This window comes from Cyprinodon tularosa, unplaced genomic scaffold, assembly GCF_016077235.1.
Source record: "Cyprinodon tularosa strain WSP-4 unplaced genomic scaffold, ASM1607723v1 ctg927, whole genome shotgun sequence".
In the NCBI taxonomy this organism is placed as follows: domain Eukaryota; kingdom Metazoa; phylum Chordata; class Actinopteri; order Cyprinodontiformes; family Cyprinodontidae; genus Cyprinodon; species Cyprinodon tularosa.
In genome coordinates, this window is record NW_024039704.1 from 577,413 (window position 1) to 604,425 (window position 27,013).

The following is a 27,013-nucleotide window of genomic DNA, read 5'->3' on the forward strand; positions in this document are numbered from 1 at the left end:
ATGTGTCTGTCAATATGCTCTATCCAGATCTAATCCAATGACTTTAATTTAGTAAAAAAATCTTCTTTAAGGAACCTCTGTTTGTCAGATTATTAATCAATAAACAGACAACATGTACAGTTGTTTCAAATTTTAATTTAAAAAGATTGATTCAAATATAACTTTAAAATGTAGATAATATCTTAGTTAGGCATTTCTTTGGTTTTGATCGTGCTAAAATGTTTCAAAGTCTCTTCTAAGGCTGTGATCCTTCAAAAGGATAAATTCAAAATCCAAGAGCAGAGCCAGGAAAGCTTATCAGCAGCTCTTTTTGAGGCACCGCCTGCTTTGAAATGCTTTATGTTAATTTAAATCATCACGTGTTGATTTTTCTTTCCAGTGTCTGCTGAAGAAATGTATAACAGTTCCTGCCACTGCTCCCCCCTGTCCCATAACCCAAGTTGATATATAGATCGCTGAAAATCCACGGTGAAATGCTGACAACCGGTTATTCCCCCCCCCCCACAGTCATCTGTTATAGTGAAGTTCCTGTTACACTTCAAATGAATCGACTCTTTACAAAAGAGGCGTCTTAAGGTCCTTGTCCAGCTTTATTAAAACTGTGCAGTGTTTGATGGACAATTTCATATCTTTGGAGTTTTCCCTGTGCTCAGCACGTTTTTTTTTTTTTTTTTTTTTAGAAAAAGATAGCCTCAATTTAATAGAGTTCCGTTAATCTATTCTTTGGATGACCCAGTCCACTGATATTACTCACTACATTCCCTCCACAACTTCTACTTACATCATCTTTAGCCCTCAATAATCTTACTAGAAACTTCTTTAGCCCTGCTTCTTAGACTTTTTACCCTCTTCATCGTTTCACATCTGCACGTTATCCCCTCTTCTTCAAAATATTTAGAAATTGCCAGAAAACTACATGGTGGACTCAATTTGACCCCAGCATGCAAATAAATGCAACACCAAACGTAATACACTAAAAATACCGAACGTGTGTATCTTGCATTTGCAGACAGTCGACAAGCTTAGAGAACATCTCAATAGACATCTGCCTCAACTGGGGAAGAAGAAGATTGACTCTTTGGTGGTCAGCTATGTAGCCAAACTGGTGGGTACACTGTGTGTGTGTGTGTGTGTGTTGCTCAAAGATAAAGTGGTTTCCAAGTAGAAGTAAAATTTATTTCAATTTTCCCCTACTCTTGAAAGCTTAAGTGACAAAGTGGAAATGGCTCCGTGAAAAAAAGTCAGTGGGCTGCCACTTTAACTGTATGACTTTTTACTTCAGAGAGGCTGCTAGACGCCATGAAAGGATGCTTTGAGTCTTTTAAAAACAGGCATAAGTTTTTTCTTTGTTTCGGTGCAAGCTGCTGGCTCCTGATGTTGGAACAGAAACACATTTAGAAGACAGTAAAACGTTCAGTTAGTACACTTGTGGAAAATAAGGTGTGGTGAGCAAGAGGTACTTTTAGGGAATTAAACCCCTTTAAGCTTTTCACATTTTGTAATTTACAACCCCAAATGTTAGTCCTGATTCTTTGAAAAACTTTGTTTTTTAGTTGATTCAGTTAGTTTGATATCCTAAGACATTTGTTTGCTTTTTAAATAAACTACTATTTCAAGTTTTAAATGAAAGAAAAACTGTAGTAAAGGTTTTCATGTCAACCAGGATAAGGAAGCCTCGCTATTAAGATCAATATTACTATACTTTATACATTTTGCATGATGCAAGATGTTTTAAGCATTGCAGGAGAGTAGCTATGGATTTGAAGTCAATTTTTAGGATGAGTTTAAAAAAAAAAAATGCCACAATCATGTGCAGGCATAAAGATATTATCAGCTGAAGTACAGTAGAAAGAAAATGACTTAAAAAAATGGTGCAGTCAGATTCCCTTGGTCATCCTCACTCTCCTCATTCTAGATGAACTGGCACAGGGGCTGGGTGCGACCAAGGGAACCAGGCTCCTCAAACTCTCCCTTCCTGTGGTGTTGTGCGCATGTATGTGATAATGTGAAGTTTTGTAATGAGGCTAGATGTCAATGACTATGTGCATTAAGAATGCTATTGTGCCTGGGGTGCATGAGACCCAACCCCAAGCCATTAGTGTTTCTGCTGCATTGAGGTGCAGGACGACGCCTAGTACAGATGATAGAGTCGTCTTTCCACGCCTTGTGATCTTCCATTTGTGTGAGGGATCAGGAGGTGGACACTGTGGGGGCTCAGGCTGGACATCTAATCTCTAAACACCCCTCTCAGCCTCAGACCCTGATGGGAACAGTAAGGAGGCATCTCCACACCCCCACTAGAACATAGGTGCAGCCCACCTCACTGCAGACAGCTCCATCCATGCAGTGCTTTTAGTTGGAGACCAAACACAAATTCTGAGAACACATTTGGATTCTTTTAATAACTACTTTAATAAGCTAATATATTGTAAGTTTATACTGAAATTGGTTATATTCTTCCAGTTCTAAAAGGTATAATGGAGGATTTTCGCAAGTTTTTGAAAACACCCGCCCTCTCCACTTTATAAAAAAAAAAATGCACATGCACAACCCTGTACCCACTCCTGGGAGGGAACGCCTATTAAGAACGTGCGAGAGCTTGCACAAGCCCATTTCACCTTTTGCACGCTCTGTTTAAAAGTTGCTGTTTGCATCGCTCATATAAGCTTACTTTGCAAAAGAAGATTAGCAATTTTTCTACTATATCAGACTCGCCACCTGTAAGTGAAATTGGGGACGAGCACATAGGACGGCTTTACGTAAACATATCAACAGAATGATTGACAATTAGGAGGACCAATTATTTTTAAGATCCACCCAGAAAGATATTGCAGATATTTTTCTATCTAAGGGAAACATATTCCAGGACATTACAACTTTCTTTTTTTATGCTTTTTTTGTACTACATACACTCTTTTTATTTTGTCTGTTATATTTTTATCTTTAATGGCATCTTGCTTTCACTCTTTGTACTCTATAAAAGCTACTGGAACCAGAATTTCCCTGAAGGAGTAACCCCAAAGGATATGTAAAACTGAGTCCATGTCTAAGTCGAAAAATGAACATCCTCCACTACACTTTTAGCTTTTTCTCTTGTAGTTTTTTGCTATTATTAGAACTACACGAAGGTTTTGGCAATAATGCGTTTCCAAATCTACCTCTGTGATTTCACCAAGAATGCGAAGTGAGAGACACACAGGAACGATATACTTTAGGACTGTTTAAAGGTTTTTACCTGCTTTAAACCAGAGACCAGAGACAGTTGGGGGTTGCCAGAGAGCATGTTAGTAGTCAGCAGGTAATTCTCCCATGCAGTTTGGACAGAAACATCTCTGAGGCAGGTAAGAACTGGCAAGAGTTTGAAAGGAAACATCTGGTTGCACTTTTATCTCAACAGAATGACAAAAATAACATTTTAAAGGAAAGACGAACGTCTGAGAATGAAACTTTCAAATTTGCTTTTGGAAAAGCACAAAATATTTTCTAATATTTTATTGGTATTAGGACCCATTTTGATTCATTTGTTTTTAATTTTCACTGTTAAGGAAGTGTGCATGCAATTTGTAGTGTAGGGGCGGCACAATAAGCTCATGCAAGAGTTGACTGAGATAGAGTATTAGAAATGTTGTATTTCACCAAAAAATGACACTTATAAAAAAATATTTAAAATAATAACAGAGAACGTGACTATTTTGATTTTGTGAGCTGAAAGTTAAGTGTTAAAAAAGTATTTTTTTTTCATAAAAAGGGAAACTTGTCAGTCTCATAGAACTCAGACTCTGCCAGTACTTTTATGCACCAATGTTGGATGAACCGCTGCTGATAATTGTCTTGTCTGAATACAAAAAGACCAACAAAGAAACCTGCGGGTTTTCAAGTCACATTCATGTCAGGGTCTCTATATTTGGCTTTGATTTGCATATTTCCTAAAGCTGCAGTTTCTTCAGAGCTACTAAAGTCAACATCATAGAGCTTAGAGTCAGCACGCATTAAATGAAAGCACTTTATAAGGCTGAATACAGCTATTACAGGGATTTAACACAAGAAACTCAACTGGTTTATTTAGAACAAATGAAGTAAAGGTATATATTTTACTTTACAGAAGATTATTTTATCTTTTGATAGATTAAATGCAGGTGATGCTTTCCTTTATATTTCCACGTAAAAGGAGACACCAGGCCTTTGTCCTGGGTCTCACTGGGACTGTTGGTTCTGTAAAGTCAGGTTTTAATATTCCACTGACGTAAATCCCCCCACGGTTTCGGGGCGCTGAAAGCAGACATACAGCATACATCAACGCGGCAGTATAAATCAGGCCAAGGGTAAGTCTTGGATTGAATAGAAAGCAGAATGCCAAGTTTTTGAGACTCGCAGAGGTAAAATAGGAACGGAGAGGAAGAAATCCTCCCTTGCTGTGACAAGCTCGTGGAATTTAACCACACACCTTCAACATCCTGCTGAATGTAACCGAAATAGTTAGCCGTGTAATCATTTCTGGCCGCGCGCCGGCTCAGAGACACGAGGTGATTACTGGGTTTATCCAGCCGAGTGGAACGGAGATAGAGACAGAATTATTCAAACAGAATCAGCCTTTAGGGTCACTTTATTTTAAGTGCAGACGACAAACCTAGTAGCTTGTTGTATAGTCAGGCTAAGTCATCATTCAAATAAAAAAAAACAAAAGACCTGACTACTCCTCTACAAATACAGATCATGTCCTCCTTTTGTTGGTGCTTATTTAGACTAATGGCTGCATGGACAGCGAGGGGATGAAATCGATTACAGCTTTTAGGAGGTAGGGAAGTTTCTGTTCTGATAGATTACAGCTCCACTCTGCATTATTGTCAGTGATATTTATTATTTCCCGCCCAAGCTGCAACAAACAGTTCAGACAGAGAATAACCTGCTAATTGCTAGGTATGAATTGCTCACATATTTAACACTAACGCAATTAAATCAAACTGGCTGCGATATTCAGCTTTCCGAAAATGAGAAGTTGTTCTGTCCCCAGGGTTTGTTTATTCTGCTGCAGGAGATCCTCACCGATTACTTTTTAATTGCTTTGTATAGACCTTATTCATTTTTTCAGTGAAGGCCAAATCATGTTAATTCATGAGTCTATGACTGTTTGCCATATTTATTTTATTTTTTTTCTAATTGTTTGGGAGTTTTTACAAACATATTAATTGGTAGCCTTAAGTAAAAATGTTTAAAAATCCTTTTATTGAACTAATGGATTATTGTAGAACTATTATGGATAACAAAATGTTTTTATTTTTTATTTAACATTAAAAAAAAAGCTTTTTTTTTAGGGCAACAATCCTATCATGAAATACTTACCCTTCAACAATCATTTGTGTTTTAATAATTCTCATAAAAAAATTAAACCAACCGATTAAACAAATGAATATTAATGTCATTTGTTTTGTGAGTAATGGGAAAATGGGAAAGACCCCAGGCTGGAATTTAAAGTCATTCTCGCTGCAAGGCAACTGAATTAAAAACAGAACCCAGATGCTGCCATTTTGGTTTTATCTGAGATTGTACTCATTCCTCTGATTTATATTACCTAAAGTTGAACTTTTTTTCCTTACTCACTTGTCAAATAGGAATTTGTCAGTTGTGCATGTGCCATCCCAGCCGTGCTGTACTCACTCACTGGTTTAGAATCCAAATCAATTCTACCTAAATATTCTTCAATTTTTTCTGTTTTTCCAATATATTTTTGCTTAAGTAACTATGTTATCAAATTATGATGTTGCCTCCTACCTACATGTGGGTATATGGCCTAACTATGTTCACACCAAATGCAATTTAAGCATCAGAAGCAGCTGGTTTACATGCAAAATCTATGGTTGATGCGCATCACGGTGCAAAGGTCCTGCAGCCCGTTTCGAGCAGCAGGAGCAGCACCTCATGAGCTTCTAAGCATCTGAGGCGCGTTACGCACCTTACAAGCAGCAGCTGCTGGAGTTGGAAATTTTTTTTACTTTTGCCACTCCATACACCACATCAACCAATAAGAGAAGCTGATCTGGGAGCTGGCAGGGAGTCAGACACAGTACTACTGATGCAGAACGCTATGATCACTCCGCTGCAACACAATATTAACGCCTAAAATAAATTAAAATGTTGAAACCTACCAGCAAAATATGTTCACCTTTATTATTCTGGTGCCTTTGGTGCCTTCAGTTTTGATTACGTATGTGAAAAATGCTAATATCTACTTTGTGCCAAGTGGACTGCCGGTATGTGGGGATCTGCGCAGCCCCTACAGCAAAATAATATTTGAAAACGGGATTGTAATCTTGATGAACTGACTGCACAAACTAAGTTTTAGGTGGACTATTCACTTAAAAATATATTAAAGCTAATTTTTACCAGCTTATGAGAGCAAATATAGCAAAACTGCTCTGTGGCATTAAACACAGCAGCAGCAGAAGCATCAGACGCATCTGGACACGCTTTACTGGACGAGCTTCAGGAGGGTTAAAGATGCTCCTGAGGTGCGTCTGACCTTAATCATCAAAAAGGAAGCAGCACACACTTTTTTGCTGCCCAAAGCATGGCCGGTGTGAATATAGCATAAGAAAACTGTAGTAGCTGTATGAATGATTGTTGCCTTTGTTTTTTGAAAAGAAAAATTGTTTAAATTATGTCAAACATTTTTAAAGGAACTGATCATTTATGTATTGTAATAAAAGCTTTATTTTATGACTTTTTAAAATGTCTGTATCTTGGTTGCCTTTAAATAAATATAGAAATGTTTAAAAAACAACAACTTTATAATAACCATTATCATAAGACATAAAAAAGCTGGAAAAATAGACCTTTTCTCTGAATAATTAGTGAGTTTTTGGAAGCAAATCCCAATATTTAAAACTCATTTGAGCTCTTCACATAGGAATAACAATTTGTTTGATGTGTTCAAATGCTGAAAAAGTTATGACGTATGTTTTGAAAACTTCAGCTTTCATCGGGGAATTAGGAAGTTATGAAAATAGGCCCAGAGAAACGCAATGTGCGTTTTTTTTTCCCTTTTTCCGGGCTTATCTGTTACATAAGATCAGCTAATTGAAACTACTACCCTGAGGTCAAAGGAGGATGTTGCCGCTGGCATTAGGTGCAGGTTTCCCACTGGTGCTCAGGATGTGGATGAGGCGGACTGTCTTCCTGTTATTGTTCAGGAGACAGCTGAACACTCATTGGTGAAAAAAACGTTGGCTGTTTTCAAACAACTCACCAGCGCTAGGATGATCTCGGTTGTGGTCAAACATATTGTGAAACAAGCTGAGAGAGTTAAGTGTTATTTAGAGGAAATGAAATGGTGAAAAGGGAAGTGGGAGAATAGATTTTAGAAAAGGTGTGCTGTGAATAGGTTTTTTCACCCTTACAGGTTGCTTCTGTTTTTGTTGTATTCCTTTCAGATACCACTAAATATCAGGCAATTTTAATCTTTGTGAATAAAAAATTTAGTTCTTAAAGGTATAGTGGAGGATTTCCACACATTTTTGAAAAGACCGACCCTTTCTACTTAAAAAAAGGCACATGCAAAACCCTCTACCTGCTCCTGAGAGAGAACACCTATTAAACACATGAGAGCAATCCCGTTCTCATTTCTCCTCATGCACACTCTGTTTAAAAGTTGCTGTTTGCATCGCTCATGCAAGCTTTTTTTCCACTTTGTCAGACTCACCATCAGTAAGTGAAAATGGGGATGAGCACGTAGTATGGTCTTCCGTAAACATATCTCGAGAATGATTGGACAGGAGGACCACTTATTTTGACGATCCACCCGTTAAAGGAAAAGTCCGGTCGGCAAGGAATGATCAATGGATCAACATCTATACCTAAAACTAATATGTTTGCGGTGATTCAATGAATTAAAATGTATGCTCAAATATTGTTTCACATCTGCAATCATCAACAATTATTAAAGATTGAGAGGATTTCACCATTGAAATTCGCGAGAGCTATAGTTAAACTGACATGCCCAAGTGCATGGCAGTTGGATGTTTTAATACATTGGGTAAAAGTGAAAAAAAAAAAATTTTGTTGTTTCACCTTTCTGATTCATGATCCTCCACGGACGAGTTACTGCGATCGTGGTCGTTGGAATGTCAACTTGAAGACGGAGGGTTTGCCATCGACCTTCTGGCCAGAGAAAAAACACATAATATGTAGCCAACAGCTCGAAGAAGAATGTTTTCAAGATGACTTGGATAATAGCACGCCGTGACAAAAACACACAGATATAGAACTGGGACTTGCTCAACAGCCAATGCCCCACCATGATGTCACAAACCGGTAGGTTGCAGTAGTGTTCTTTGACAAACATGGGTGTCTAAAGTAAAGCACATTCAAATTAAAATTATTCTTAATTCAAAACACATTCGTTGAACAGTATGTAATAATTTGATGTTTAAAGTACTTTCAGAAGTTTGAATACTGAATATGACCAGACTTCTCCTTTAAAAGAACAGCCTCCACTATACCTTTATGTAATTGTTAAATGTATCAAGGAGGGAATGCTGCTTAAATCAACTTGCACAATATGAATGTGCCTAGCTACACCTAGTCTTGAATACTAATAATACCTGGCTGATATATTTAGAAACCTCAGATACAACTTTTCTAACATCGTAGGGCTGTCAACGTGAGGGTGGAGGTTGGTTGAGGACCCAAATGCAGAGAGGAGGGAGGCAAAGATGAGTTCTTGCAGACATCAAGGGAAAACACACATGGGGAGCGAAGTAACACCAAGGAACCAGCACTGGAGAACTGCAGAGGGAGAGTATATATGGGAGACAGAACAAAGACTGGGTTAATCAGCTGATATGGAGCAAATGTGGATGGAAGTGACTAGAAGGGAGCTAGGGGAAAGGAGACAGACACAAGCGGGCAACAGAGAGTAACTAAACACTGCTTAACTATAAAACAAAATGGAAATAAACCAAAGATCAACAAAAGAGAAGGACATAGATAACTGAAAACTCAAAGTCCCAAAGGAGAGAACCATAACAAAATCAGTTCAAGAAATTAAAAACATATGAAAAACAAACTAATTCATACTCAGGAAAGAGGTAAAAAGTGGTAATTTCTAAGGTTTTTGGACGAATCGAGAAAACACAAAACACTTAACCTTCCGAGGAGTTGCTAACTAACTTATGATCACTCTATAAGCTCACTAGCTGCATTTCAATTAACCATCAAACTTTGCAAACTATAATTACACAAAGAAAATAATTTTAATGAATATACTGCAATTTGGAAAAATTTCACATTTTTCCGCTAAAACGTTTTTTCCGCTTCACTGAGTAATGACATTTTTGTTTTGCAAAACTACAATGGAAACATCTTTTTTTGCATCAAATGGGTCACTGCAGCTTTACCTTACTGCTTTGTAAAAAGACGAAGAAGAAGACCTGAAGTGGATAAAGTCATCGCTTCAACAAACGTCGTCACCTGCAATTTGAACTGCATTTGTTATTTAATGAAAATACTGCATATGCAAAACTTTGTATTGTCAAAATTAGGAGAATAGCGACATGTCTTTGCGTGTATATCTAATGGCAACACAGTTTCTGTCATCTCTTCCAGGTCTTCACAAATGGACTCTAAACATCTAAAACCCTACAGGCCTCACTTACCTCGGTTAACATCAATATTGAGGAACTTTCTTTAAAAACTGCATCCCTGAGACATTTCAAAAACATAAAAAAATCACCCAAAAATCATAAAAACTCTCTGGCATACATGACTTGCTGTAATTGGTAGAATTATAAAAAATCCAGAGGATGTTCTGTGTGACCCTAAGGTCATGCTAAACCAGTGCAATGATCTGCAGGGCATAAACAAACCTAAATACAACCTAAATAAAGGGAAGAGGCCTTTATTAGTGGCCTGCAACTTTTAGAGATGTCTCCTTTTTAACACCTAAATCAGATAAGTAGATCATCAGCAGGACTCTGTATAATCTCACTCTGTGCTAATAAGACAATTCAAGTGTTTGATTCTTGTGTTGAACTAATTACATAAAATTAATGTAGAAAGATACCTTCCCTCAGAGACGGGACTTTGAAGGTCCGGATTTTATGGGCCTTCCAATCATTATAGCAGAAATAGCATATTTTTGTATCTTTTCATGCATAACCTTAAAAATTATTGTTTTGTTGCAAAGTTTCCAGGCAGCCGATTTCATCTGAGGGAAACATTTTATTTGGATCTAATGGAGTATGTCTTTCTCAAAACATGTAAACTTGTGTTTGTGTTCAGCTGGAGCTCATCAGGCACATGCTGGAGTCAGCCTGGCTGAAGAACAAACTCGGCCCTCATGTTTTGTGCTTGTAAGTAGTTCTGTTTCCTCTTTAGACAACTTTGAGGCGTTCCAGCTAAGAAGAGGCACATGCACTGCTGTGTTTACATTGGAAACTGTTGATGCCCGAGTTATATAATCCTTTCATTATAATTTTTATTTATTTTTTTCTTCGATTTGACTTGTGGGCTTCAGGAAGCAGAAGGGCGGCTCGGCTGAATGGGCCGTGTTTCACTTCATGCTTCGGATATTGGAATCCACCCGGAGTCTCTGCCTGCCCCTCCCACCTGGTAGCATCGTGCACAATCACATTTGTACTTGTTCTTATAATCCTGTCTGTCTCCCTGTGAGCCGTAAAAGAAAAACACGCATTCCCAGCGAGGCACAACAGAACTGTGCATTAGCGGAATGCTGACAAAGCTCCTGGAGGATGGGAATACATTTTCACTCATTTGAATTAATTTCACAGTGTTTGCAGTTGTTTGGTACATAATTCTTTCCTCTTAGTCACTCAGGAGTAAAGCTTTCATTTTTAAGTGACTTTGGACTAAGCTAATTCATGAATCTTAGCGTGCAATATTTCGTATACAATTCATTCCACAAAGTCAGCTTTACCTCTATGAATATTTCACCCCTTTTTCCTTTATTTTTTTTCATGCCATCCTTTTGTTTTCTCCAGGCTATCACACCCTGTTTGCTGTGTTTGCTGTTCGTTGCCTCCCTCATCAAACCTTTCTACAGTACATTGACCACGGTTTCCTGCAGCTCACCGAAACATTCGTGTCTCGTCTTATGACAGGTTTGTGTGTAAATACACCGACACATTTTTAAGGCAAAATAAATCAGCTAAGGTCCTCTGCAAGCAGAAAACCTTGAAAGGAAAAAGCCTGTCATTCTTGTTAACTTTAAAACGGATCGCAGACAAACATTTTTCATAGTATTTGAAGATGTTTCTTTAAATGCCTGGAATGCTTTCACTCAATGTTAGTCTAGATTGCAAAACCAATTGCATCTATGGGACACTACATGTAAAATGTTTTTTTTTACCCCCTTTTTGGCATAATATTGCTTAGGAAATAATTCATGCTCTCTTTAATTGTTATTTCTATATAAGAAACTTAAACTTTCAATTAAATCAAATGTCTTGGAATATCAATTTACAGCAACTGTCATCTCAATCTGTTACCAGAAAAATTAATAATTATCTGCAGAAACTTAAAAATCTAATCCATACAAACATATTAACTGATTTAAATCAGTTAAATACTTTGCAATTGTTTCTTGGTTATCATGCAGAGCAAAATGCTGGTGAAGATCCTAAGTCATCCAGGTCATAGTTACTCCAAAAAATTTAAAAAACAATCAATTGGACTTTGTTTCCCAAGTTAAAGACATTTCACGTCCCATCCAGGAAGCTTTTTCAATTCAAAATGTCCAAAAAAAAACATTGAGTTCGAGGCTTTATAGACGCTTTTGTTTTTGGTCCAATCTAATGTGGTATTTAAAAGGTGTCAACTTTTAAAACTATTCAAATTAGTGTTGGCCTATACTGTAGTCTTTAGATGAAAATGTAAATTATTTTAGCAAAAACGTGGTTAAATACTTACTACTTCATACTTACTACTTCAGTCAGATTTTAGTTTTAGTTCCACTGATTTTAATTAAGATATTAGTCAGCAAGAGTCTTTGACTTAAAAAAAATGCTATGCAATCCCACAAATTAACACTTTTTCCCCCTCAGTCTTTCAATAGTAAGAGCAGTGTTGAGCTATTCACATACCAACAGGTGAAAACCCAAGTGTAAAAACCTCATTCACAATGTTAAGGTCTGATTGATGAAACCTACTTAAAAAAAAAAAATAATTCATGAACTTGAAATTTTGGCCAGATTTCCCTATTTTAAATAACTTGAAAATGATAAAAATTTCAAGTTATTCAAATAATGTTTCAAAGACACCCCCCAGCACCCGCCCCAGTCCGATTAAACTCTACTGGCAAACAAAGCGTTAGGGCATGATTCGAACTGGGCTGAGGTCTAATTAAAGAAGTCAAATAAAAAAAAAAAAAACTTTAGAAAATGTTTAATGAAAGATTAAATCATCATTTTGATCCCTGAAGAAACTGGATGCCTAGTTCTCCTTAAAATTGCCACGACCTGCTCTATAAAAGGACAGGCTATGTCTGACACTTAAGCCTTTAATGGACTGGAGCAAAATTTGATCACAGAACAAAAGAGACAAAATAATGATATATTAGTGCAGGTTTGTACAGCTAAAATGATCTACTTTTTTTGCAGATATATTATAGATAATAATTTTAGGTCACACAGAGGTTAACCATCCCCTCATTAAGCTCTCAATTGAACCCAAGTGGTCTATTTTTTAGTGCTGCTTTAGTGCAGATTTGTGGAGTTGAAACAGTTTTTTGTGCTGCTTTAATTTGAAATCACCTCAGTGCCGTCTAGCAGCACGTGGTGAGAGCAGAGCAGTGACCTCTTCTACCATGTGAAATTTACTGCTGCCTGCATTCTTCCCCTCATGGTTTGCACAGAGATACTATGTAAATCCACCGCCCTCGCTGCAGACACCGCATTCGGTGTGTATGCACCTTTAAAATGAGCCAGCTCGTAAAACCCAAATGACAACAAAATAGTCCAAAGATTATGGAGGTAGATAAATATTAGGGTTATAGCAAATAAGTAATCTAGCCTTAAAGTGGAAACATACCAAAAGCTTGGCAGCGAAAGTAAGATCTGTTTAATTTTTCTAATGTTGATGCAGATTTTTCAATTTACTATTCAGAGAATACAAATCATTTTCTAAATTCACTTCTTTCCTTAAATTTATTGTAATAATTTAAGTACTTCTAGAATTGGGAATTTTAGGAAACACATTAGAAGAAAATACAGAACAAAGGCTCAGTCTTGAGCCATTTTAATGCCAAAATACACCTTTAAAAAAAGAAAAATGGCACATAGAATCACACCAATATAATCTATTTGTATTAATATCACACCTATAAAAAGTTTAAAGGAGATTGTTGTTAAGAACTTTCATTAAGAGCCATGAGGAAGAGCTTTCTCTTCTTTTCTCTGTTTCCTAGTTGATGTCGAGAGGCAAAGAAAAACAGCAGTGGATTCATACAATGATTTAAAAAGTAAATACATTCCAAACATGTCAGATACTTGTTAATATCATACAACATTTCTAAGTGTGTAATGTGGGCAGCAACAGCGACAAGGCGAGCAATCAGAGGTAAAAAGTCAACCAAAGAGACAGCAAGGATCCGACTGAAGAGCCTATTAATTTTTTGCTTTAGCTTGTCCGACATTTTAATGTTCTTTACACCTCTGACAAGCTTTATGTAAAAGAACAGCAAAACTAGTTGACCTGACATTAATATAGCAATGTAGACTAGCTCTGCTGTTGGGTGGATCTCTTTATTCCTACAGCTACTGTTGGATGGCATATCTCCCTTGTTCTTTTCATTAAGTAAAAGAGCAGGTGGTAGAGAAAGCAGAGCCCCGAGCATCCATACAGAGGAAAGTAAAACCCTCTGCCATGTTCGGGTCAATTTTCCCCACTTAGAGTGATGGAGAATCTGGGAAATAAAAAAATAAGAGTTTTAGCCAGATATCTCTTTACATAGTCTTACACAATGTTTAATGTAAACTATTCATTAATTCTTCTCTTAGTTAAATAAAAAAAAAATTTTTTCCATCTGTTTGTCAAGCAATTCTAGACTTCCGGTTATTGTGCTTGAAATTGTGGACCACTGAGGTAATGAGGTGTTTCTGTTAAGCCTCTGTCACACCTTGATGATTAAAGCCAGTGTATGACAGCGTACAAAAGATCTGGCAAAAACACTGGCATATGTTGCATAAGTTATGAGCACGCTTAAGCACGCTGGCACACATGGACAAATGGCGAGTATGTCTTGATGTATGCCAGCATATGCCATACGTGGGGCATAAGTTACAGTTATTTGATCGTTAACATAGGTTAAATTTAAGTCACTCATAAATCGTGGTGTCTACCTTATCTAAAACCTATGATTAACTTGTGCATAACTTATGCGTAACTTATCAAGAACTTATCTCTAACATATAACGCATATTCCAGACGACAGCTTACATCTTTCTAAGTTACAGCTACTGTATTATGGTGTATTGGCAGCGGTTTGGTGCAATAATCCTCCAGACTTCATCCCCATCATAGTGTGACGAGAAGGTGAGTGTGATGGATCCTCCCGGCATTCACGGCCACAGCCATGACCAACAAACGTCCTAACAGACATGACGCTGAATCTCCTGCGACGCAAACCTTCTTGTTCTTTTTACAGCGATCAAAGAAATCTTTTTATGTAGGCGGGGCGCCTCCGGGCGCATCGCTGCCCCCCTCAGGACACTGACTTGTGACCTTTTATGGGCATTATGCTGCTGTGCGTTATGCATAAGTTAGGCTGTCGTTGGACATAAGTCGTTATTAAAACTTTATGTATACGCCCAAAATTGAAAAAGATATATAGAAAGTTCGGCATAAACCAATGTTTAAGGAGATTCTGGGATGTCAGGCATACTCTGGATAAATCGTCAAGGTGTTACAGGGGCTTTAAAATGCAATTGTCTCCAAATAAAGGAAAGGAAATGCCCTTCGGTAAACACCACAAAGATACAAAGTATGTGGGCTCCTTTTTGTCAAAAACAGTAAAGTGTTTCTTAAATAGGCCAATGAGTATAATCGGCAACAACCACAGTTTGACTTTGTTTTCCTACAATAATGGAGTTTGAATGACATACCTTGTAGTATCGTTGAATGCTTATCAGCAGCAGGATGTTGGAACTGGAGGTTACGCAGAATAAGAAGACATAAAAGAAAAACTGGCACAATTTATGTGGCAAATGGGGTCCAGTGGCAAAAATGACTCCAGCAACCAGTACGCAAAACAGGGAGAGGAGGTCTGACAAAGCCAAGTTGAAAAAGAGACGCTTCGTCATGGAGGTGCCTCGCAGACGACTGCTGAGTTTCACGATTATGAGGAGGTTAGTCGGGATACCCAAAAGGCAGCTGAGGGTAGCAATTACAGCTGCAGCGATGTATGCTGGATGCACGCAGGACAAAAGAAAAGTGCTGGAAGAGGAGCAGTTGGTATAAAACGCCACAGAGGATGAGGTGTTGATACCAGGGACAGAGGCCATAGTGGAACAGAGAGAAGCTCTGGTTAAGTGAACATGCTCTTCTATGAAGAGGACTGGCTTATTATGCAGTAGGTGTCACACTTTAGTGGTTTGTGGTCTTGGTGTGTAATTCAGGACAGAATTTATTGATTGCAGGGGCCTGGCTTCCAGTTTGTCAAAGATGAATTAGCAACTCAAGTGACTTTAAGAGATGCCATCCTCTACTCAGGGTTCAAAGCATTATCCAGGTGAGACCGTCAGGCCAGGATAATGTCCCTTTAGCACAATGATTCAAGTTATAGTCCCTTTTCATTGTCTCTTGGCTTTTACCTTTGAATTGTCTATAGTTGGTTTCAGATGTCAGAGGATTTTACTGCTATGCTACAGCTCAACGTCCAGTTCAAAACATTCAGTGATAGGGCCGACCCTCTCATATTACAGAGCATCGATAAACACCAAGTGCACTACATGGACCTGAAACATTATTTATCTAAAATGAAATTAATTCTTGCGTCAAAAAAAGTTATGCAGTCTTGCTCTAATGCAGCTCTTTCAGATTCTTAACATGATTCAGATCGACTAAGTTCATTTGTGAATGAAAGCAACTTTTCAATTTGCAGGGTCCATTTGTCCTCTTAGGTCTGGTCTCTTCATATTTGTACAATTTCAGAGGCCTCTTTTTTTGTAAAGAGTGTAATTTATTCTAAGAGGCCTTAACAAAACTGTGGTATTTCTGCAGTTCCCTAAAGAAGTTACCGGTATGTGGGAAAACATCTAAGATTAATGAACACTAGAAAGGACAAGGGTTATTTTTTGGTAGGGAGGTAAAAAATGATATTCTAAGCTTTGGATGTGTAATGGAGCACCGTCCAGTTCATAATGGGAAAACAGAAAGTCTGTTTCACAATTGCAAACATAAATATAAGAGTTTTATGTTAATGTGATCAGAGATCCATGGCCCAGGTGGGAAAATTAGTTGAGTCCAACAACAGACAGCTGTGGCTTTTATGGAAGAGGGGCAAGAGGTAACCAATTTTCAAAGAAAGCTCTTATAAGTGCCATTAAAGGTTGCAACAAACTATGTGTGGATTATATTCCTAATAACTAGAATTGGGAATCCCTGTCCTACACTATGAAACATCACAATGGCAGCATGCATGACGGTACGGGGATATTTCCCTACAGTAGTTAAAGGAAAACTGGTCAGAGCTGCTGCAACATTTATCTCGTTTTAACTTTCCCAAATGTGTTATTATGTATAAAGACAAATGACCTTTTCTAAATGCTAAAGGCAGGTTTTATATATGAAAACACCCCAGAATATGAAATAACTGCTGGCAAAACTGTAACACAAAGTCTGTAGAGCTGAAGAGATAAAATTCACACTAAAAATATTTGTTAGAATTCACTATCTGCATGTGAATGACGATCACTTTACACAAGATCACATGTGCCTTTTTAAGTCTCAGCCTGGTTTGCGTGCTCTGTCTGACCATCACATTTGCCTTTTTTAGTCTCAGCCTGGTTTTAGTGCTCTGTCTGACCTGCTTATTTCATATCAGTGTTTTTTTGGTGTTGACGAGCCTAACAGCTGTCAGCATGGTTGTGGTCAACCATAGTCATCTAAGTTAAGGTTACTTTAGGTCACACCTGCCTAAACTACTTTCTGAATTTTCCTCTAAAGCCACAAAATTCATCTTATTACAAAAAGTAATGTAGTTTAAAGTAGCTGTATAAACTGTGTAAAAAAAAATCCTATGTAAAATAAAAAGTAATGGTTAAATTAAAGAGATTGCGCCTGTAAACACAATGGTTCTCCAGCCCACAGTTAATCAAACAGAGCTTTAATACTAGTGAAATTGTATTTATGAGATCAGATTGGTCATTATTCTTCTTCCATTATCTTTTTGCAAACCTTTATACTACTATCAACTGAAAACAAGGAAATGTAAAGCATCTCTTAAGGTTACTCCTTAGGCCTTAACTCTAAATGCTCTTTTCTGTCAGATACATTTTCTACTGAACTTGCACTCTGGGAAACGTTACTGTCACTTAAATTTAACAACCAGAAACAACACTGTGATTGATTTGTTCCATTTCTCAGTGTTGTGCTCATTATGCAAAGATTCCCCTATTAGCTCACACTGGACATAAAAAAAAAACTTAATATTTTCTTTGTTCTTTAATTTAGCTCCAGCTTAAATGTGCTGCTGTTTGCTATTTAGCCTACTTCATGTAGTAAGACAGGTTCTATTTAGCAATTCGAATCCTAAATCAAATCAAATGAAACTTTGTCAGATCCTTCCTTCCTGGCAAAATGTTTTTGTTAATAATAAAACTCGAACAGTGACACTGTGACTGTGTAACACGCTCAAGCTGAACGGTTTTAAACTTCAAAAAGGATAGAAATTGATACTTAAAGATTGTGTAGTGATTGGGGGTCTGCGCTTCTCTCCTTGGGGATGAATCAGATATTCAGGTCTCTGTTCAACACGCAGTGTGCTTCATTTATTGTAATTGGCTTCTCAGGTGTTGAAAATCTGAACCCTCTCTCCAGAGGACGGGTTTTCCTTTGGGCTGGGTTCTGACCTCAGACTACATCATTTTTTTCACCCACATTTTACATAATTAACAAGATGAAATAAAAGATGCAGTTGCCAACATGCTGAAGATAAGCAGCCGGTTTGGTATTTAAATGATTTTTCTGATGCGTTTTTTGTAATGCAAGTCTTTAGAAGAATTATTTTAGAGAGAAATGCAGAAGAAAAAGTCATTAATAGTGCCCTCATGCCAGAGTTGTCTGCAGTTGGGGGATATGTGAAAATGTTACTGCTGTTTCTTAAACATTTAATCACAGCCAGAGACAGGCCGTGCTGGCTTCCCCTCAGATAAATTGATGTCTTTAAATATTTATCTGAGAACATATTCACAACAGCAGGAAATACATCGGCACCACACATATGTATGGGTGTTCCTCAAGGATTTATATTAGCCCCCTATTTTGTTATTGCTTTCTAAATTAGTCTGGACAGAAGGCACCAGCAATAAAAAGGAATTCATATGCTCATGCCATGTTTAAAGTAGCAACATTTTTCCCATAACAAGATGTGGAGAAAACTAGGAAATTGATTTACTACTTTTGTTCTTTTGTTAAAGGTATAGTGCCGGATTTTCATGATTTAAAAAAAAAAAAGACCCACCCTCTCAACTTAAAAAAAAAATAAAATGCACATGCACAACCCTGTACCCTCTCCCGAGAGGGAACACCTATTAAAAGCATGCGAGAGCAGGCATGAGCCTATTACTCCTCGTGCAAGCTCTTTAAGAACTTGCTGTTTGCATGGCTTATAAAAGCTTACTTTGCAAAAGATTTGCAATTTTTCCACTATGCCAGACTCATCACCCGTAACTTAAAATGGGGACGAGCACGTATGGCAGCCTTATGTAAACATATCACTAGAATGATTGACAATTAGGAGGACCACTTATTTTGATGATCGAACCCAAAAAAGAACATCCTCCACTATACCTTTAAGAGAGGTGATCAACTGTACTATGATGATTCATATATTATGTTGTAACATCTGGAATGCAGTTATTAGATGTGTACCTGGACACCAACATCAGACCTCTGACCTAGAAACGTATGTAGCTACAGGTTTCATTAGAAATGCAGTACTGGCACAATTTGGTCCATTTTTGCTTTTGTTAGCATAGAAAACCAGCAAAATCCAAATTAGATCATCAGTGAGATTTGTTTGAAGAGCTCTTTTTTCTGTCCCTATCCCATAGGAGTTTAAATTTTGACAGAATGTAGTTGTATTATTTACAAGCATGACTTCTTTCTTCTGGTAAAAAAAAAAAAAAAAACTGGAGACAGATTGGCATGGTGGCTGTCTTATACTGCATTGCTCTGGAAACAGCCTTTTTCTTTCTTGCTCTTGCATATGGGGGTATGTTTGACACTTGATAGCCTTTAATAATGTCTAAAAACTGCCCTCAAAACAAACTTGGATTTTTGAAGAATTCTACCTTTTACTGGTATTAAGTTGTGTTGTGTTCCATTTGGGGTTTAATTTTTTGTTTCTCTCCTTTCCTCCTCAGATTATGCATCTCAATGAGATGCTGCATGCTAATTCAATACTTTACAAAATTGTCATCTTTTTTTCAGATTTGGACAACAGTGAAGCCAATGAGCGACTGAAGTTCAGCATCCTTAAGAGACTACCAGAGGTATTGCTGCTTGGCCAAATTTTGATTTGTTTAGAAAGGAGTATATTTAGAGGTGGCTCTAGGTATTCAGCTTCTTATGTAACTTCCATGTGTGCTTGCACGTGCGTGTTTCATCCCCAACGTGATCAGAGGAATGTTGATTGTTTTGCATCTCTGGTCCCCTTCCTGTCTGCTAAGACTTCTGCAGGGTGAGTTTGGTTGGCAAGAGAAAGAAAGGGGGGTATTTTTTTTCCTTACTTTACATCTCACTCTTAAACTATTTAATACAAATGTTTTTAACCACAGTTGATTCTTTGGAACTGCTTAAATATAAACAGTGGCATAAAAAGTCTTAGAAAAGACAAAAAATTGGAGCCTTCAGGTAGAGGTGCTTTAGATTTTTCACATAGGCCATGTGAGGTATTTCCCCGTGTGGCATGAAATTAATGGCATTAGTGTAGTAGTTGAAACAAAAGGTTGTAGATGCACTCTGAACATACACTATATTGCCAAAAGTATTTGCTCACCTGCCTTGACTCACATATGAGCTTAAGTGACATCCCGTTCCTAATCCATAGGGTTCAATATGACGTCGGTCCACCCTTTGCAGCTAGAACAGCTTCAACTCTTCTGGGAAGGCTGTCCACAAGGTTTAGGAGTGTGTTTATGGGAATTTTTGACCATTCTTCCAGAAGCGCATTTGTGAGGTCGCACACTGATGTTGGACGAGAAGGCCTGGCTCTCAGTCTCCGCTCTAATTCATCCCAAAGGTGTTCTATCGGGTTGAGGTCAGGACTCTGTGCAGGCCAGTCAAGTTCATCCACACCAGACTCTGTCATCCATGTCTTTATGGACCTTGCTTTTGTGCACTGGTGCACAGTCATGTTGGAAGAGGAAGGGGCCAGCTCCAAACTGTTCCCACAAAGTTGGGAGCATGGAATTGTCCAAAATGTCTTGGTATGCTGAAGCATTCAGAGTTCCTTTCACTGGAACTAAGGGGCCAAGCCCAGCTCCTGAAAAACAACCCCACACCATAATCCCCCCTCCACCAAACTTTACACTTGGCACAATGCAGTCAGACAAGTACCGTTCTCCTGGCAACCGCCAAACCCAGACCCGTCCATCAGATTGCCAGATGGAGAAGCGCGATTCGTCACTCCAGAGAACGCGTCTCCACTGCTCTAGAGTCCAGTGGCGGCGTGCTTTACACCACCGCATCCGACGCTTTGCATTGCACTTGGTGATGTATGGCTTGGATGCAGCTGCTCGACCATGGAAACCCATTCCATGAAGCTCTCTGCGCACTGTTCTTGAGCTAATCTGAAGGCCACATGAAGTTTGGAGGTCTGTAGTGATTGACTCTGCAGAAAGTTGGCGACCTCTTCGCACTATGCGCTTCAGCATCCGCTGACCCCGCTCCGTCAGTTTACGTGGCCTACCACTTCGTGGCTGAGTTGCTGTCGTTCCCAAACACTTCCATTTTCTTATAATACAGCTGACAGTTGACTGTGGAATATTTAGGAGCGAGGAAATTTCACGACTGGATTTGTTGCACAGGTGGCATCCTATCACAGTTCCACGCTGGAATTCACTGAGCTCCTGAGAGCGACCCATTCTTTCACAATTGTTTGTAAAAACAGTCTGCATGCCTAGGTGCTTGAATTTATACACCTGTGGCCATGGAAGTGATTGGAACACCTGATTCCAATAATTTGGATGGGTGAGCAAATACTTTTGGCAATATAGTGTATTTGCATTCATAGTCAGGTTGGAGTGGACACAACCTTTTGTTGTGGAGCTGCTCAATATTTTGCTACTGAGATTATTAGCATCACCTGTTTGTACAGGACAACATTTTTATCCCATTTTTCTACCTCTTGGAACAAGCTGAGATGATGAATCCTTGTTTGGATTTGCTTTTAGAGACCTTCACTAAAATGTGGAGTACACCCAGTAACTTCAAGGACACTGGTGAAAGCTTTTATATTTGCTGCTGCCTTTGCTGTCAATCAAACCGCACATCCTAAGAGCAAGTGAAACCGTCACCAATTCTTTCGCATTAACTTTTTTTTTTTTATATGTTTGTTTTTTAAGTAAAAAATGGCATTTAAAGTCAGGTGAAATTTATTTGGTGTTTCTAAACAGGAAGATGTGGTGAAAAGGTCCTGGGGTTTTAAGGGGGTAGTGCCGTTTTGGTTTTCAGCAGTGTAAAGGAGAGGAGTTTTTGTGTGGACTGATGCACAAAGTCAGCAAGTTTTATATTTCAATTACCCAACCACTACAGAAGTACTAAAAAGGTACTACAAAAAAACTACGGTAAGTATTAACACTTAGGGCCTGAGCTTTAGAGGGTTTGTGTGGCTTCAAAGCGCTGTAAAAAAGACAAAGTGATTTGTGTTTGAACAGCCATGAATGCATGCAAACTTTTTTCTGTGTGCCTTCCTCAAGGGTGGAGCATATGCAAATGCAAACATATACCACCTATAAAGCCATTTTCCAGATCTGAAGCTCAACTGCAGCTGCAGAGTTCGTTTTTTTTGTTGGCACTTCTGAATGTCAGGCGCAAAAGTTACATAAACAAATCTCTGTGGCCATAGTGATCACCAAGGAAACAATGGTACAAGGACAGATAATGGAGAGATATTTAAAGAGCATGTCAAAATATTTGGATTAACAATAGAATAAAATTCAAGCAAATTGTCTACAGGCTGGCTGAAATTCATCTTTATACAATTACAGCAAAAAAAAAAAAATGATGGAACTTTCTCCTCATGTTTAAGATTTATTTTTTTATATTTAACTTCTAAGTTTTTTTTGTGCATAATTTTATTTTTTTACTTTTGTTTGTAGCACTTCGAGATATATAATAAATGCCCTAAAAATAAAAACTAGTATAACCATAATTATTAATTAAATAATTATTCTTATAATTAGCTCCAACATCATGACTTGGAACCTCATCTTCCTTTTATGACAATTCTTAGTATCACACAAGATCCTTTCATTTGAATCGTTTTTTATCTCTTAAAATTTGTGCAGTAATCTTTGGAGATCACCGGTAGCATGCCCACCTAATGCATGTGCAAAAAGAAATAAAAAAGGAAAGAGAAAAAGTTGCCTTATCCATTAAGCATACCTTATTTTAAATCTTTAAGGATCAAGACAGAGGTGCTCAGTTGGAGATATTTGACTTATTCATTTTCTGGTGTTTCTTAGAAGATAAATCTGAATAATCATGGTAAAAGTATAAATTGCAAACATTGAAATACAAAGTCAATGACAAGCGAGAAACCTGTGGAACTAAGAGTTTCAATTTTGTCTTGCAATAGTAATTATATCTCTAAAAAGGATTTGTTTACTCATGAGTAAACCAGCAAAATCCCTTTAATACCTCAGAGCACATCCTAATAAAAAGGTTTTCTTAAGCTAATTAAGACCAGTTACAATCTAGAGCTCATTAATAGAAAAAAGAATATTTTTAACACAAAGGCTTTAAATGTAAACAATGCAACCGACTGAATGATTCTGTCATGCTACATTTATACACAATTTACGATTATATCAAATGCTGAGAGCTACTAAAAATGTCAAATCTGGGACCAAAAAAACACAATGAGGTAAAATGCCAAGACTAATCCATTTGATGTGATTGAGCAGCTTTTTAACCAACATCTTTTCTTGCATTTTGAAAAGAAAAAAATAAGCATGTCATCTTACTGTATCCTCCCTTTTTTGTCTGTTTGATTTATGACTGTTGTGCTTTTTTGGTGTCTCCAAAAATAGAACAATTTCCCCAAGACCCCTCATTAGCAGTCCCCCCTTGGATAACACTGTTGCCTTCCATTTGCTCAAATAGAAAGGGACAGCTGGTCACAGCCTTGGGGAAATCTTTTTTTCACTCCCTATTACTGGTTAAAGTATGAGCTACATGCCTAAAATGTAAAGTATTTTTTTTTGTCTGTGTGTGTAGCCTATGGAGCAGAGGATATACCATATGTGGGATCATCCTGTCAGCTCAGCCTCAATCTCAAGAGATTATGTCAAGATGCTGCTGGAAAAACACAACAAGAATAAGGTAACAGTACAGTTTCCAACAGAGGCTGCATATATTTCCTGCAGAAAAGAAACCTAGAAAATAAATAATACTGATATATCAGGGGTATATAGCTTCTAAAGACTAAACTTTCAGCCAGCTTTATCTGTAAGATGAGTTATTATGACTTCTCTCAGGTGTTGCTATAGAGAAGTCTTAATGTGTACCTTACAAAACAGATATTTTACTTTTATAAAATATTTTCCCCCCTCAGGGATTTGCATTGACTTGGAGAGACAAACCTGGCTTCAAACCAGAGTTTCTGCCTCTAACCTATCTGGCTAAAATGCTCTCAGATATCGAGTCACAAGGTAAAGTATACCTGTATATCCTGCCGGAAAGGTCTTTAAAGCATTTTTCAAAACAGAGGAGCAGGAAGTTAAGGTGTTCTTTTCTTGAACAGCTCTGAACCCTTTCGAGGAGAATGAAAATGTGGACGCCAGGTTTGTGGAGGACTCTGCTCTGATGCAGACACTGATCCAGCTGGGCTTCCAGGAAAAATGAAGCTGCTGGAAGGGCGATGAAGGACGAGAGGCGGGTGGAGAGAGAGAGAAAAATAGATGAAGAGAAAAATCAGTTTAAGGGAGAATAAATGTCTAACTGGGCCTTGAAGGCATGAAATGGATTGATGTTGGAAAATGAGAGTCGAGTGGGGAAGTCGTAAACAGGTTCTCATGGTTTGATGAAAAATTATTATGGGAAAAGGGATTTTAGGAAGAATTGTTGTGCTTTTCAGGAAAAAAAAAATTAGAAACTAGCAAATGAAGATGCATCTCAATAATTTAGAATATCACTGCAAACATAATTTATTTCAGTAATTCCCTTTAAAAAGTAAAACTCATTATATAGATTGATTACACATACACACTGACATTTCAACCATTTATTTCAATTAATTTTAATGAGTATGGCTCACAGTGTGTGAAATACGGGTTCTGTTTTTATTTTATAAAGTGAGCTTTATAAAATCTGCAGGCTAAAATCTTCCTCCAACACCAAACACCTGGCCTACAGGATCACTGGAAAGACTGTTTTCTGGACAAAGGTCATGTTAGCAGTCACTGACATGTCCACAAGGAGGGTATTCCAAAAAGAAGCTGTTTGTCTTCAAGCATATTAATGGAAAAATTAAGTGGAAGGAAAAAAATACAGAAAAAAATGTGCAGAGGCGACTTTAATACCCTTTTTTTGAAGGCAGTTTTCAAACAAATTAGCCATGTTATCAATAAAAGATAATGTCCACAGTCAAGTGTTATATACTCTGGAGGACATCAAACTCCAACTGCTGACATAATTAAGAATAACAGAAATCAATTGAGCTTTATTGTACCGTATTTTCCGGATTATAAGTCACAGTTTTTTTCATAGTTTGGACTGGGGTGCGACTTATACTCTTGAGGAAGTTATTTGTGAAATTATTAAAACATTATTATATAATTTAACATTATTTTCACACCAAAACGCAAGAGGGCGCTCTAGGCATGTTTTGATAATTTCAACATTGCCGTTAACTTATGAAAACAACTGAGAAAGGCTTAACAAAAATGGCTCTTAAAAGAAAATCCTATCCTGCAAATTACAAGCTGCAAGTAAAAAAATTTGCGTCCGAAAACGGTAATCGAGCCGCAGAAAGAAAATTTGGAGTTGGTGGAGTTGTTTAAAAGAGATACAGAGGATAATGTTAGCTTACTGTACAATTATTAAGCCGGTTGTTGCCTCTATTCTATTTTTATTTTAAATTCCCTTTCAAAATGACATGTCTGTTCTGGGTGTTGGATTTTATCAAATAAATTTCCCCCTAAAATGCGACCTATGCACTTTAATGATTGGTGCGACATGTAATCCGGAGCGATTTATAACCCAGAAAATACGGTAGATGAATCTACATAAAATGTGAGTTTTTTGATTTATTAGAATTGATTAGAATGTGATAATTTAAATTAAAAAAAATTTAATCAAATCCACAATATTGTTTTTTAACTTTAATTGTATTCTCCTTCATTGAGATTCACTTGTACAGTCAGGTATATGAAACATAACTTTAAAAGGGAAGAAAAAGAACCTTAAAAGTCAAAAATCTTAGATAGATTTTCATATGAAGTTGGTACATCTAGCTGCTACATTTCCTCTTCAAACTGTCCGGCAGTTTATGAATGGGACAGTTGGAAATATTGCTTACAGTATTTATAAATCAAGCATGCTTTTTGCCCCCACCTCCTGTTTTTCCTGTAATGCTCCTGCAGCCCATCAGCCTGATTACCTGCCGAAAAAGGCTTTACAGACAGACAGGCCCGATACGGTCTGCTGTGCATTAAATCTTGATTTCGACACCGATTTGTACAGGAGTCTTGCAGGCAGAATGTGTAAACATGAAAAGCAGAGATTCAGAGTTGCACAAGGTAACTGTGCCTAAATTAGAGCAGGGTTAATTGTGAGCCAGCAGCATCTGGTTCATGTAATGAACTCAGTCATGAGGGAGCTGTAACTGTAAATGCTTGTTTTGTTGTATTTTTGGGTAGTGTGTTTCCAATCTTGTTTAAGCACTTGAGCTTTGATTACCCGCCAGTTCCTTGAAATAAGGGATTTCCTAATCAGGGTTTTATTTTAAGACTTTTTAAGCTTAGTAAACTAAAGTGTAAATTAGACATTTAAAAGATATCTTTTTTCTCCAGAGAAAAAGATAATATTTCTTTGGTTCCTGTTGATTGTTTTTTTTTTTTTTTTTTTGAGAATTGTGAAACAAAAGAAAAAATATTTTATAGTGATAATGTTTATATAAAATTACCATGGCCAAGGATGCCATTAATGTTTGACTTTGAATGAATAATGGAAGCCATATTTTTCCAGGGATAAATAAAAGTTAATTCTATATTTTAAAAGCAAGAACTGTTGAAGTTGTTTGTTTTCTGAAATCCTATGAGGTTACAATATATATATATATATATATATATATATATATATATATTAGTGCTGTCAAAATTATCGCGTTATTAACGCTATAACGCGAGGCCATTTTAACGGCGATAATTTTTTTAACGTGAGATTAACGCTATGTGGTACAATTTTCCAAGTACATCCCGCTGCAGCCTGCGAGAAGGCGGGGCTATTTTCCCCCAGTCTATGCATTTCTCATAGGCTTCGAGAGCGGAGCTCCTCAAGGGAAAAAGACGCTCATACACTGGGTGACGCTAGTGCCTTTTCTTTAAGCCCCACCACC

At 37.5% G+C, this 27,013-nt stretch overlaps 2 protein-coding genes across 4 annotated transcripts in view; one reads left to right on the forward strand and one right to left on the reverse strand.

The window, feature by feature from the left end:
- The window catches only part of LOC119776356 (gamma-secretase activating protein), a 48,300-nt gene extending 23,741 nt beyond the window's left edge, over positions 1–24,559 (forward strand). For all 3 annotated transcript variants that reach the window (XM_038274733.1, XM_038274731.1, XM_038274732.1), the window contains exons 25-32: positions 1,010–1,105; positions 10,276–10,346; positions 10,511–10,605; positions 10,995–11,114; positions 19,663–19,724; positions 23,674–23,778; positions 24,011–24,107; positions 24,200–24,559. In XM_038274733.1, the coding sequence (XP_038130661.1) occupies positions 1,010–1,105; positions 10,276–10,346; positions 10,511–10,605; positions 10,995–11,114; positions 19,663–19,724; positions 23,674–23,778; positions 24,011–24,107; positions 24,200–24,300 (747 nt within the window). In that variant the 3' untranslated portion in view covers positions 24,301–24,559. The remainder of the gene's footprint in view (positions 1–1,009; positions 1,106–10,275; positions 10,347–10,510; positions 10,606–10,994; positions 11,115–19,662; positions 19,725–23,673; positions 23,779–24,010; positions 24,108–24,199) is intronic.
- LOC119776358 (apelin receptor B-like) lies at positions 13,228–15,570 on the reverse strand. The gene is made up of 2 exons (XM_038274734.1): positions 15,114–15,570; positions 13,228–13,915 (listed from the first exon to the last, which is right to left on the reverse strand). Exons 1-2 carry the CDS (start codon positions 15,510–15,512, stop codon positions 13,358–13,360), a joined length of 957 nt encoding a protein of 318 aa, XP_038130662.1. The 5' UTR covers positions 15,513–15,570; the 3' UTR covers positions 13,228–13,357.
- Positions 24,560–27,013: the final 2,454 nt, after the last annotated feature.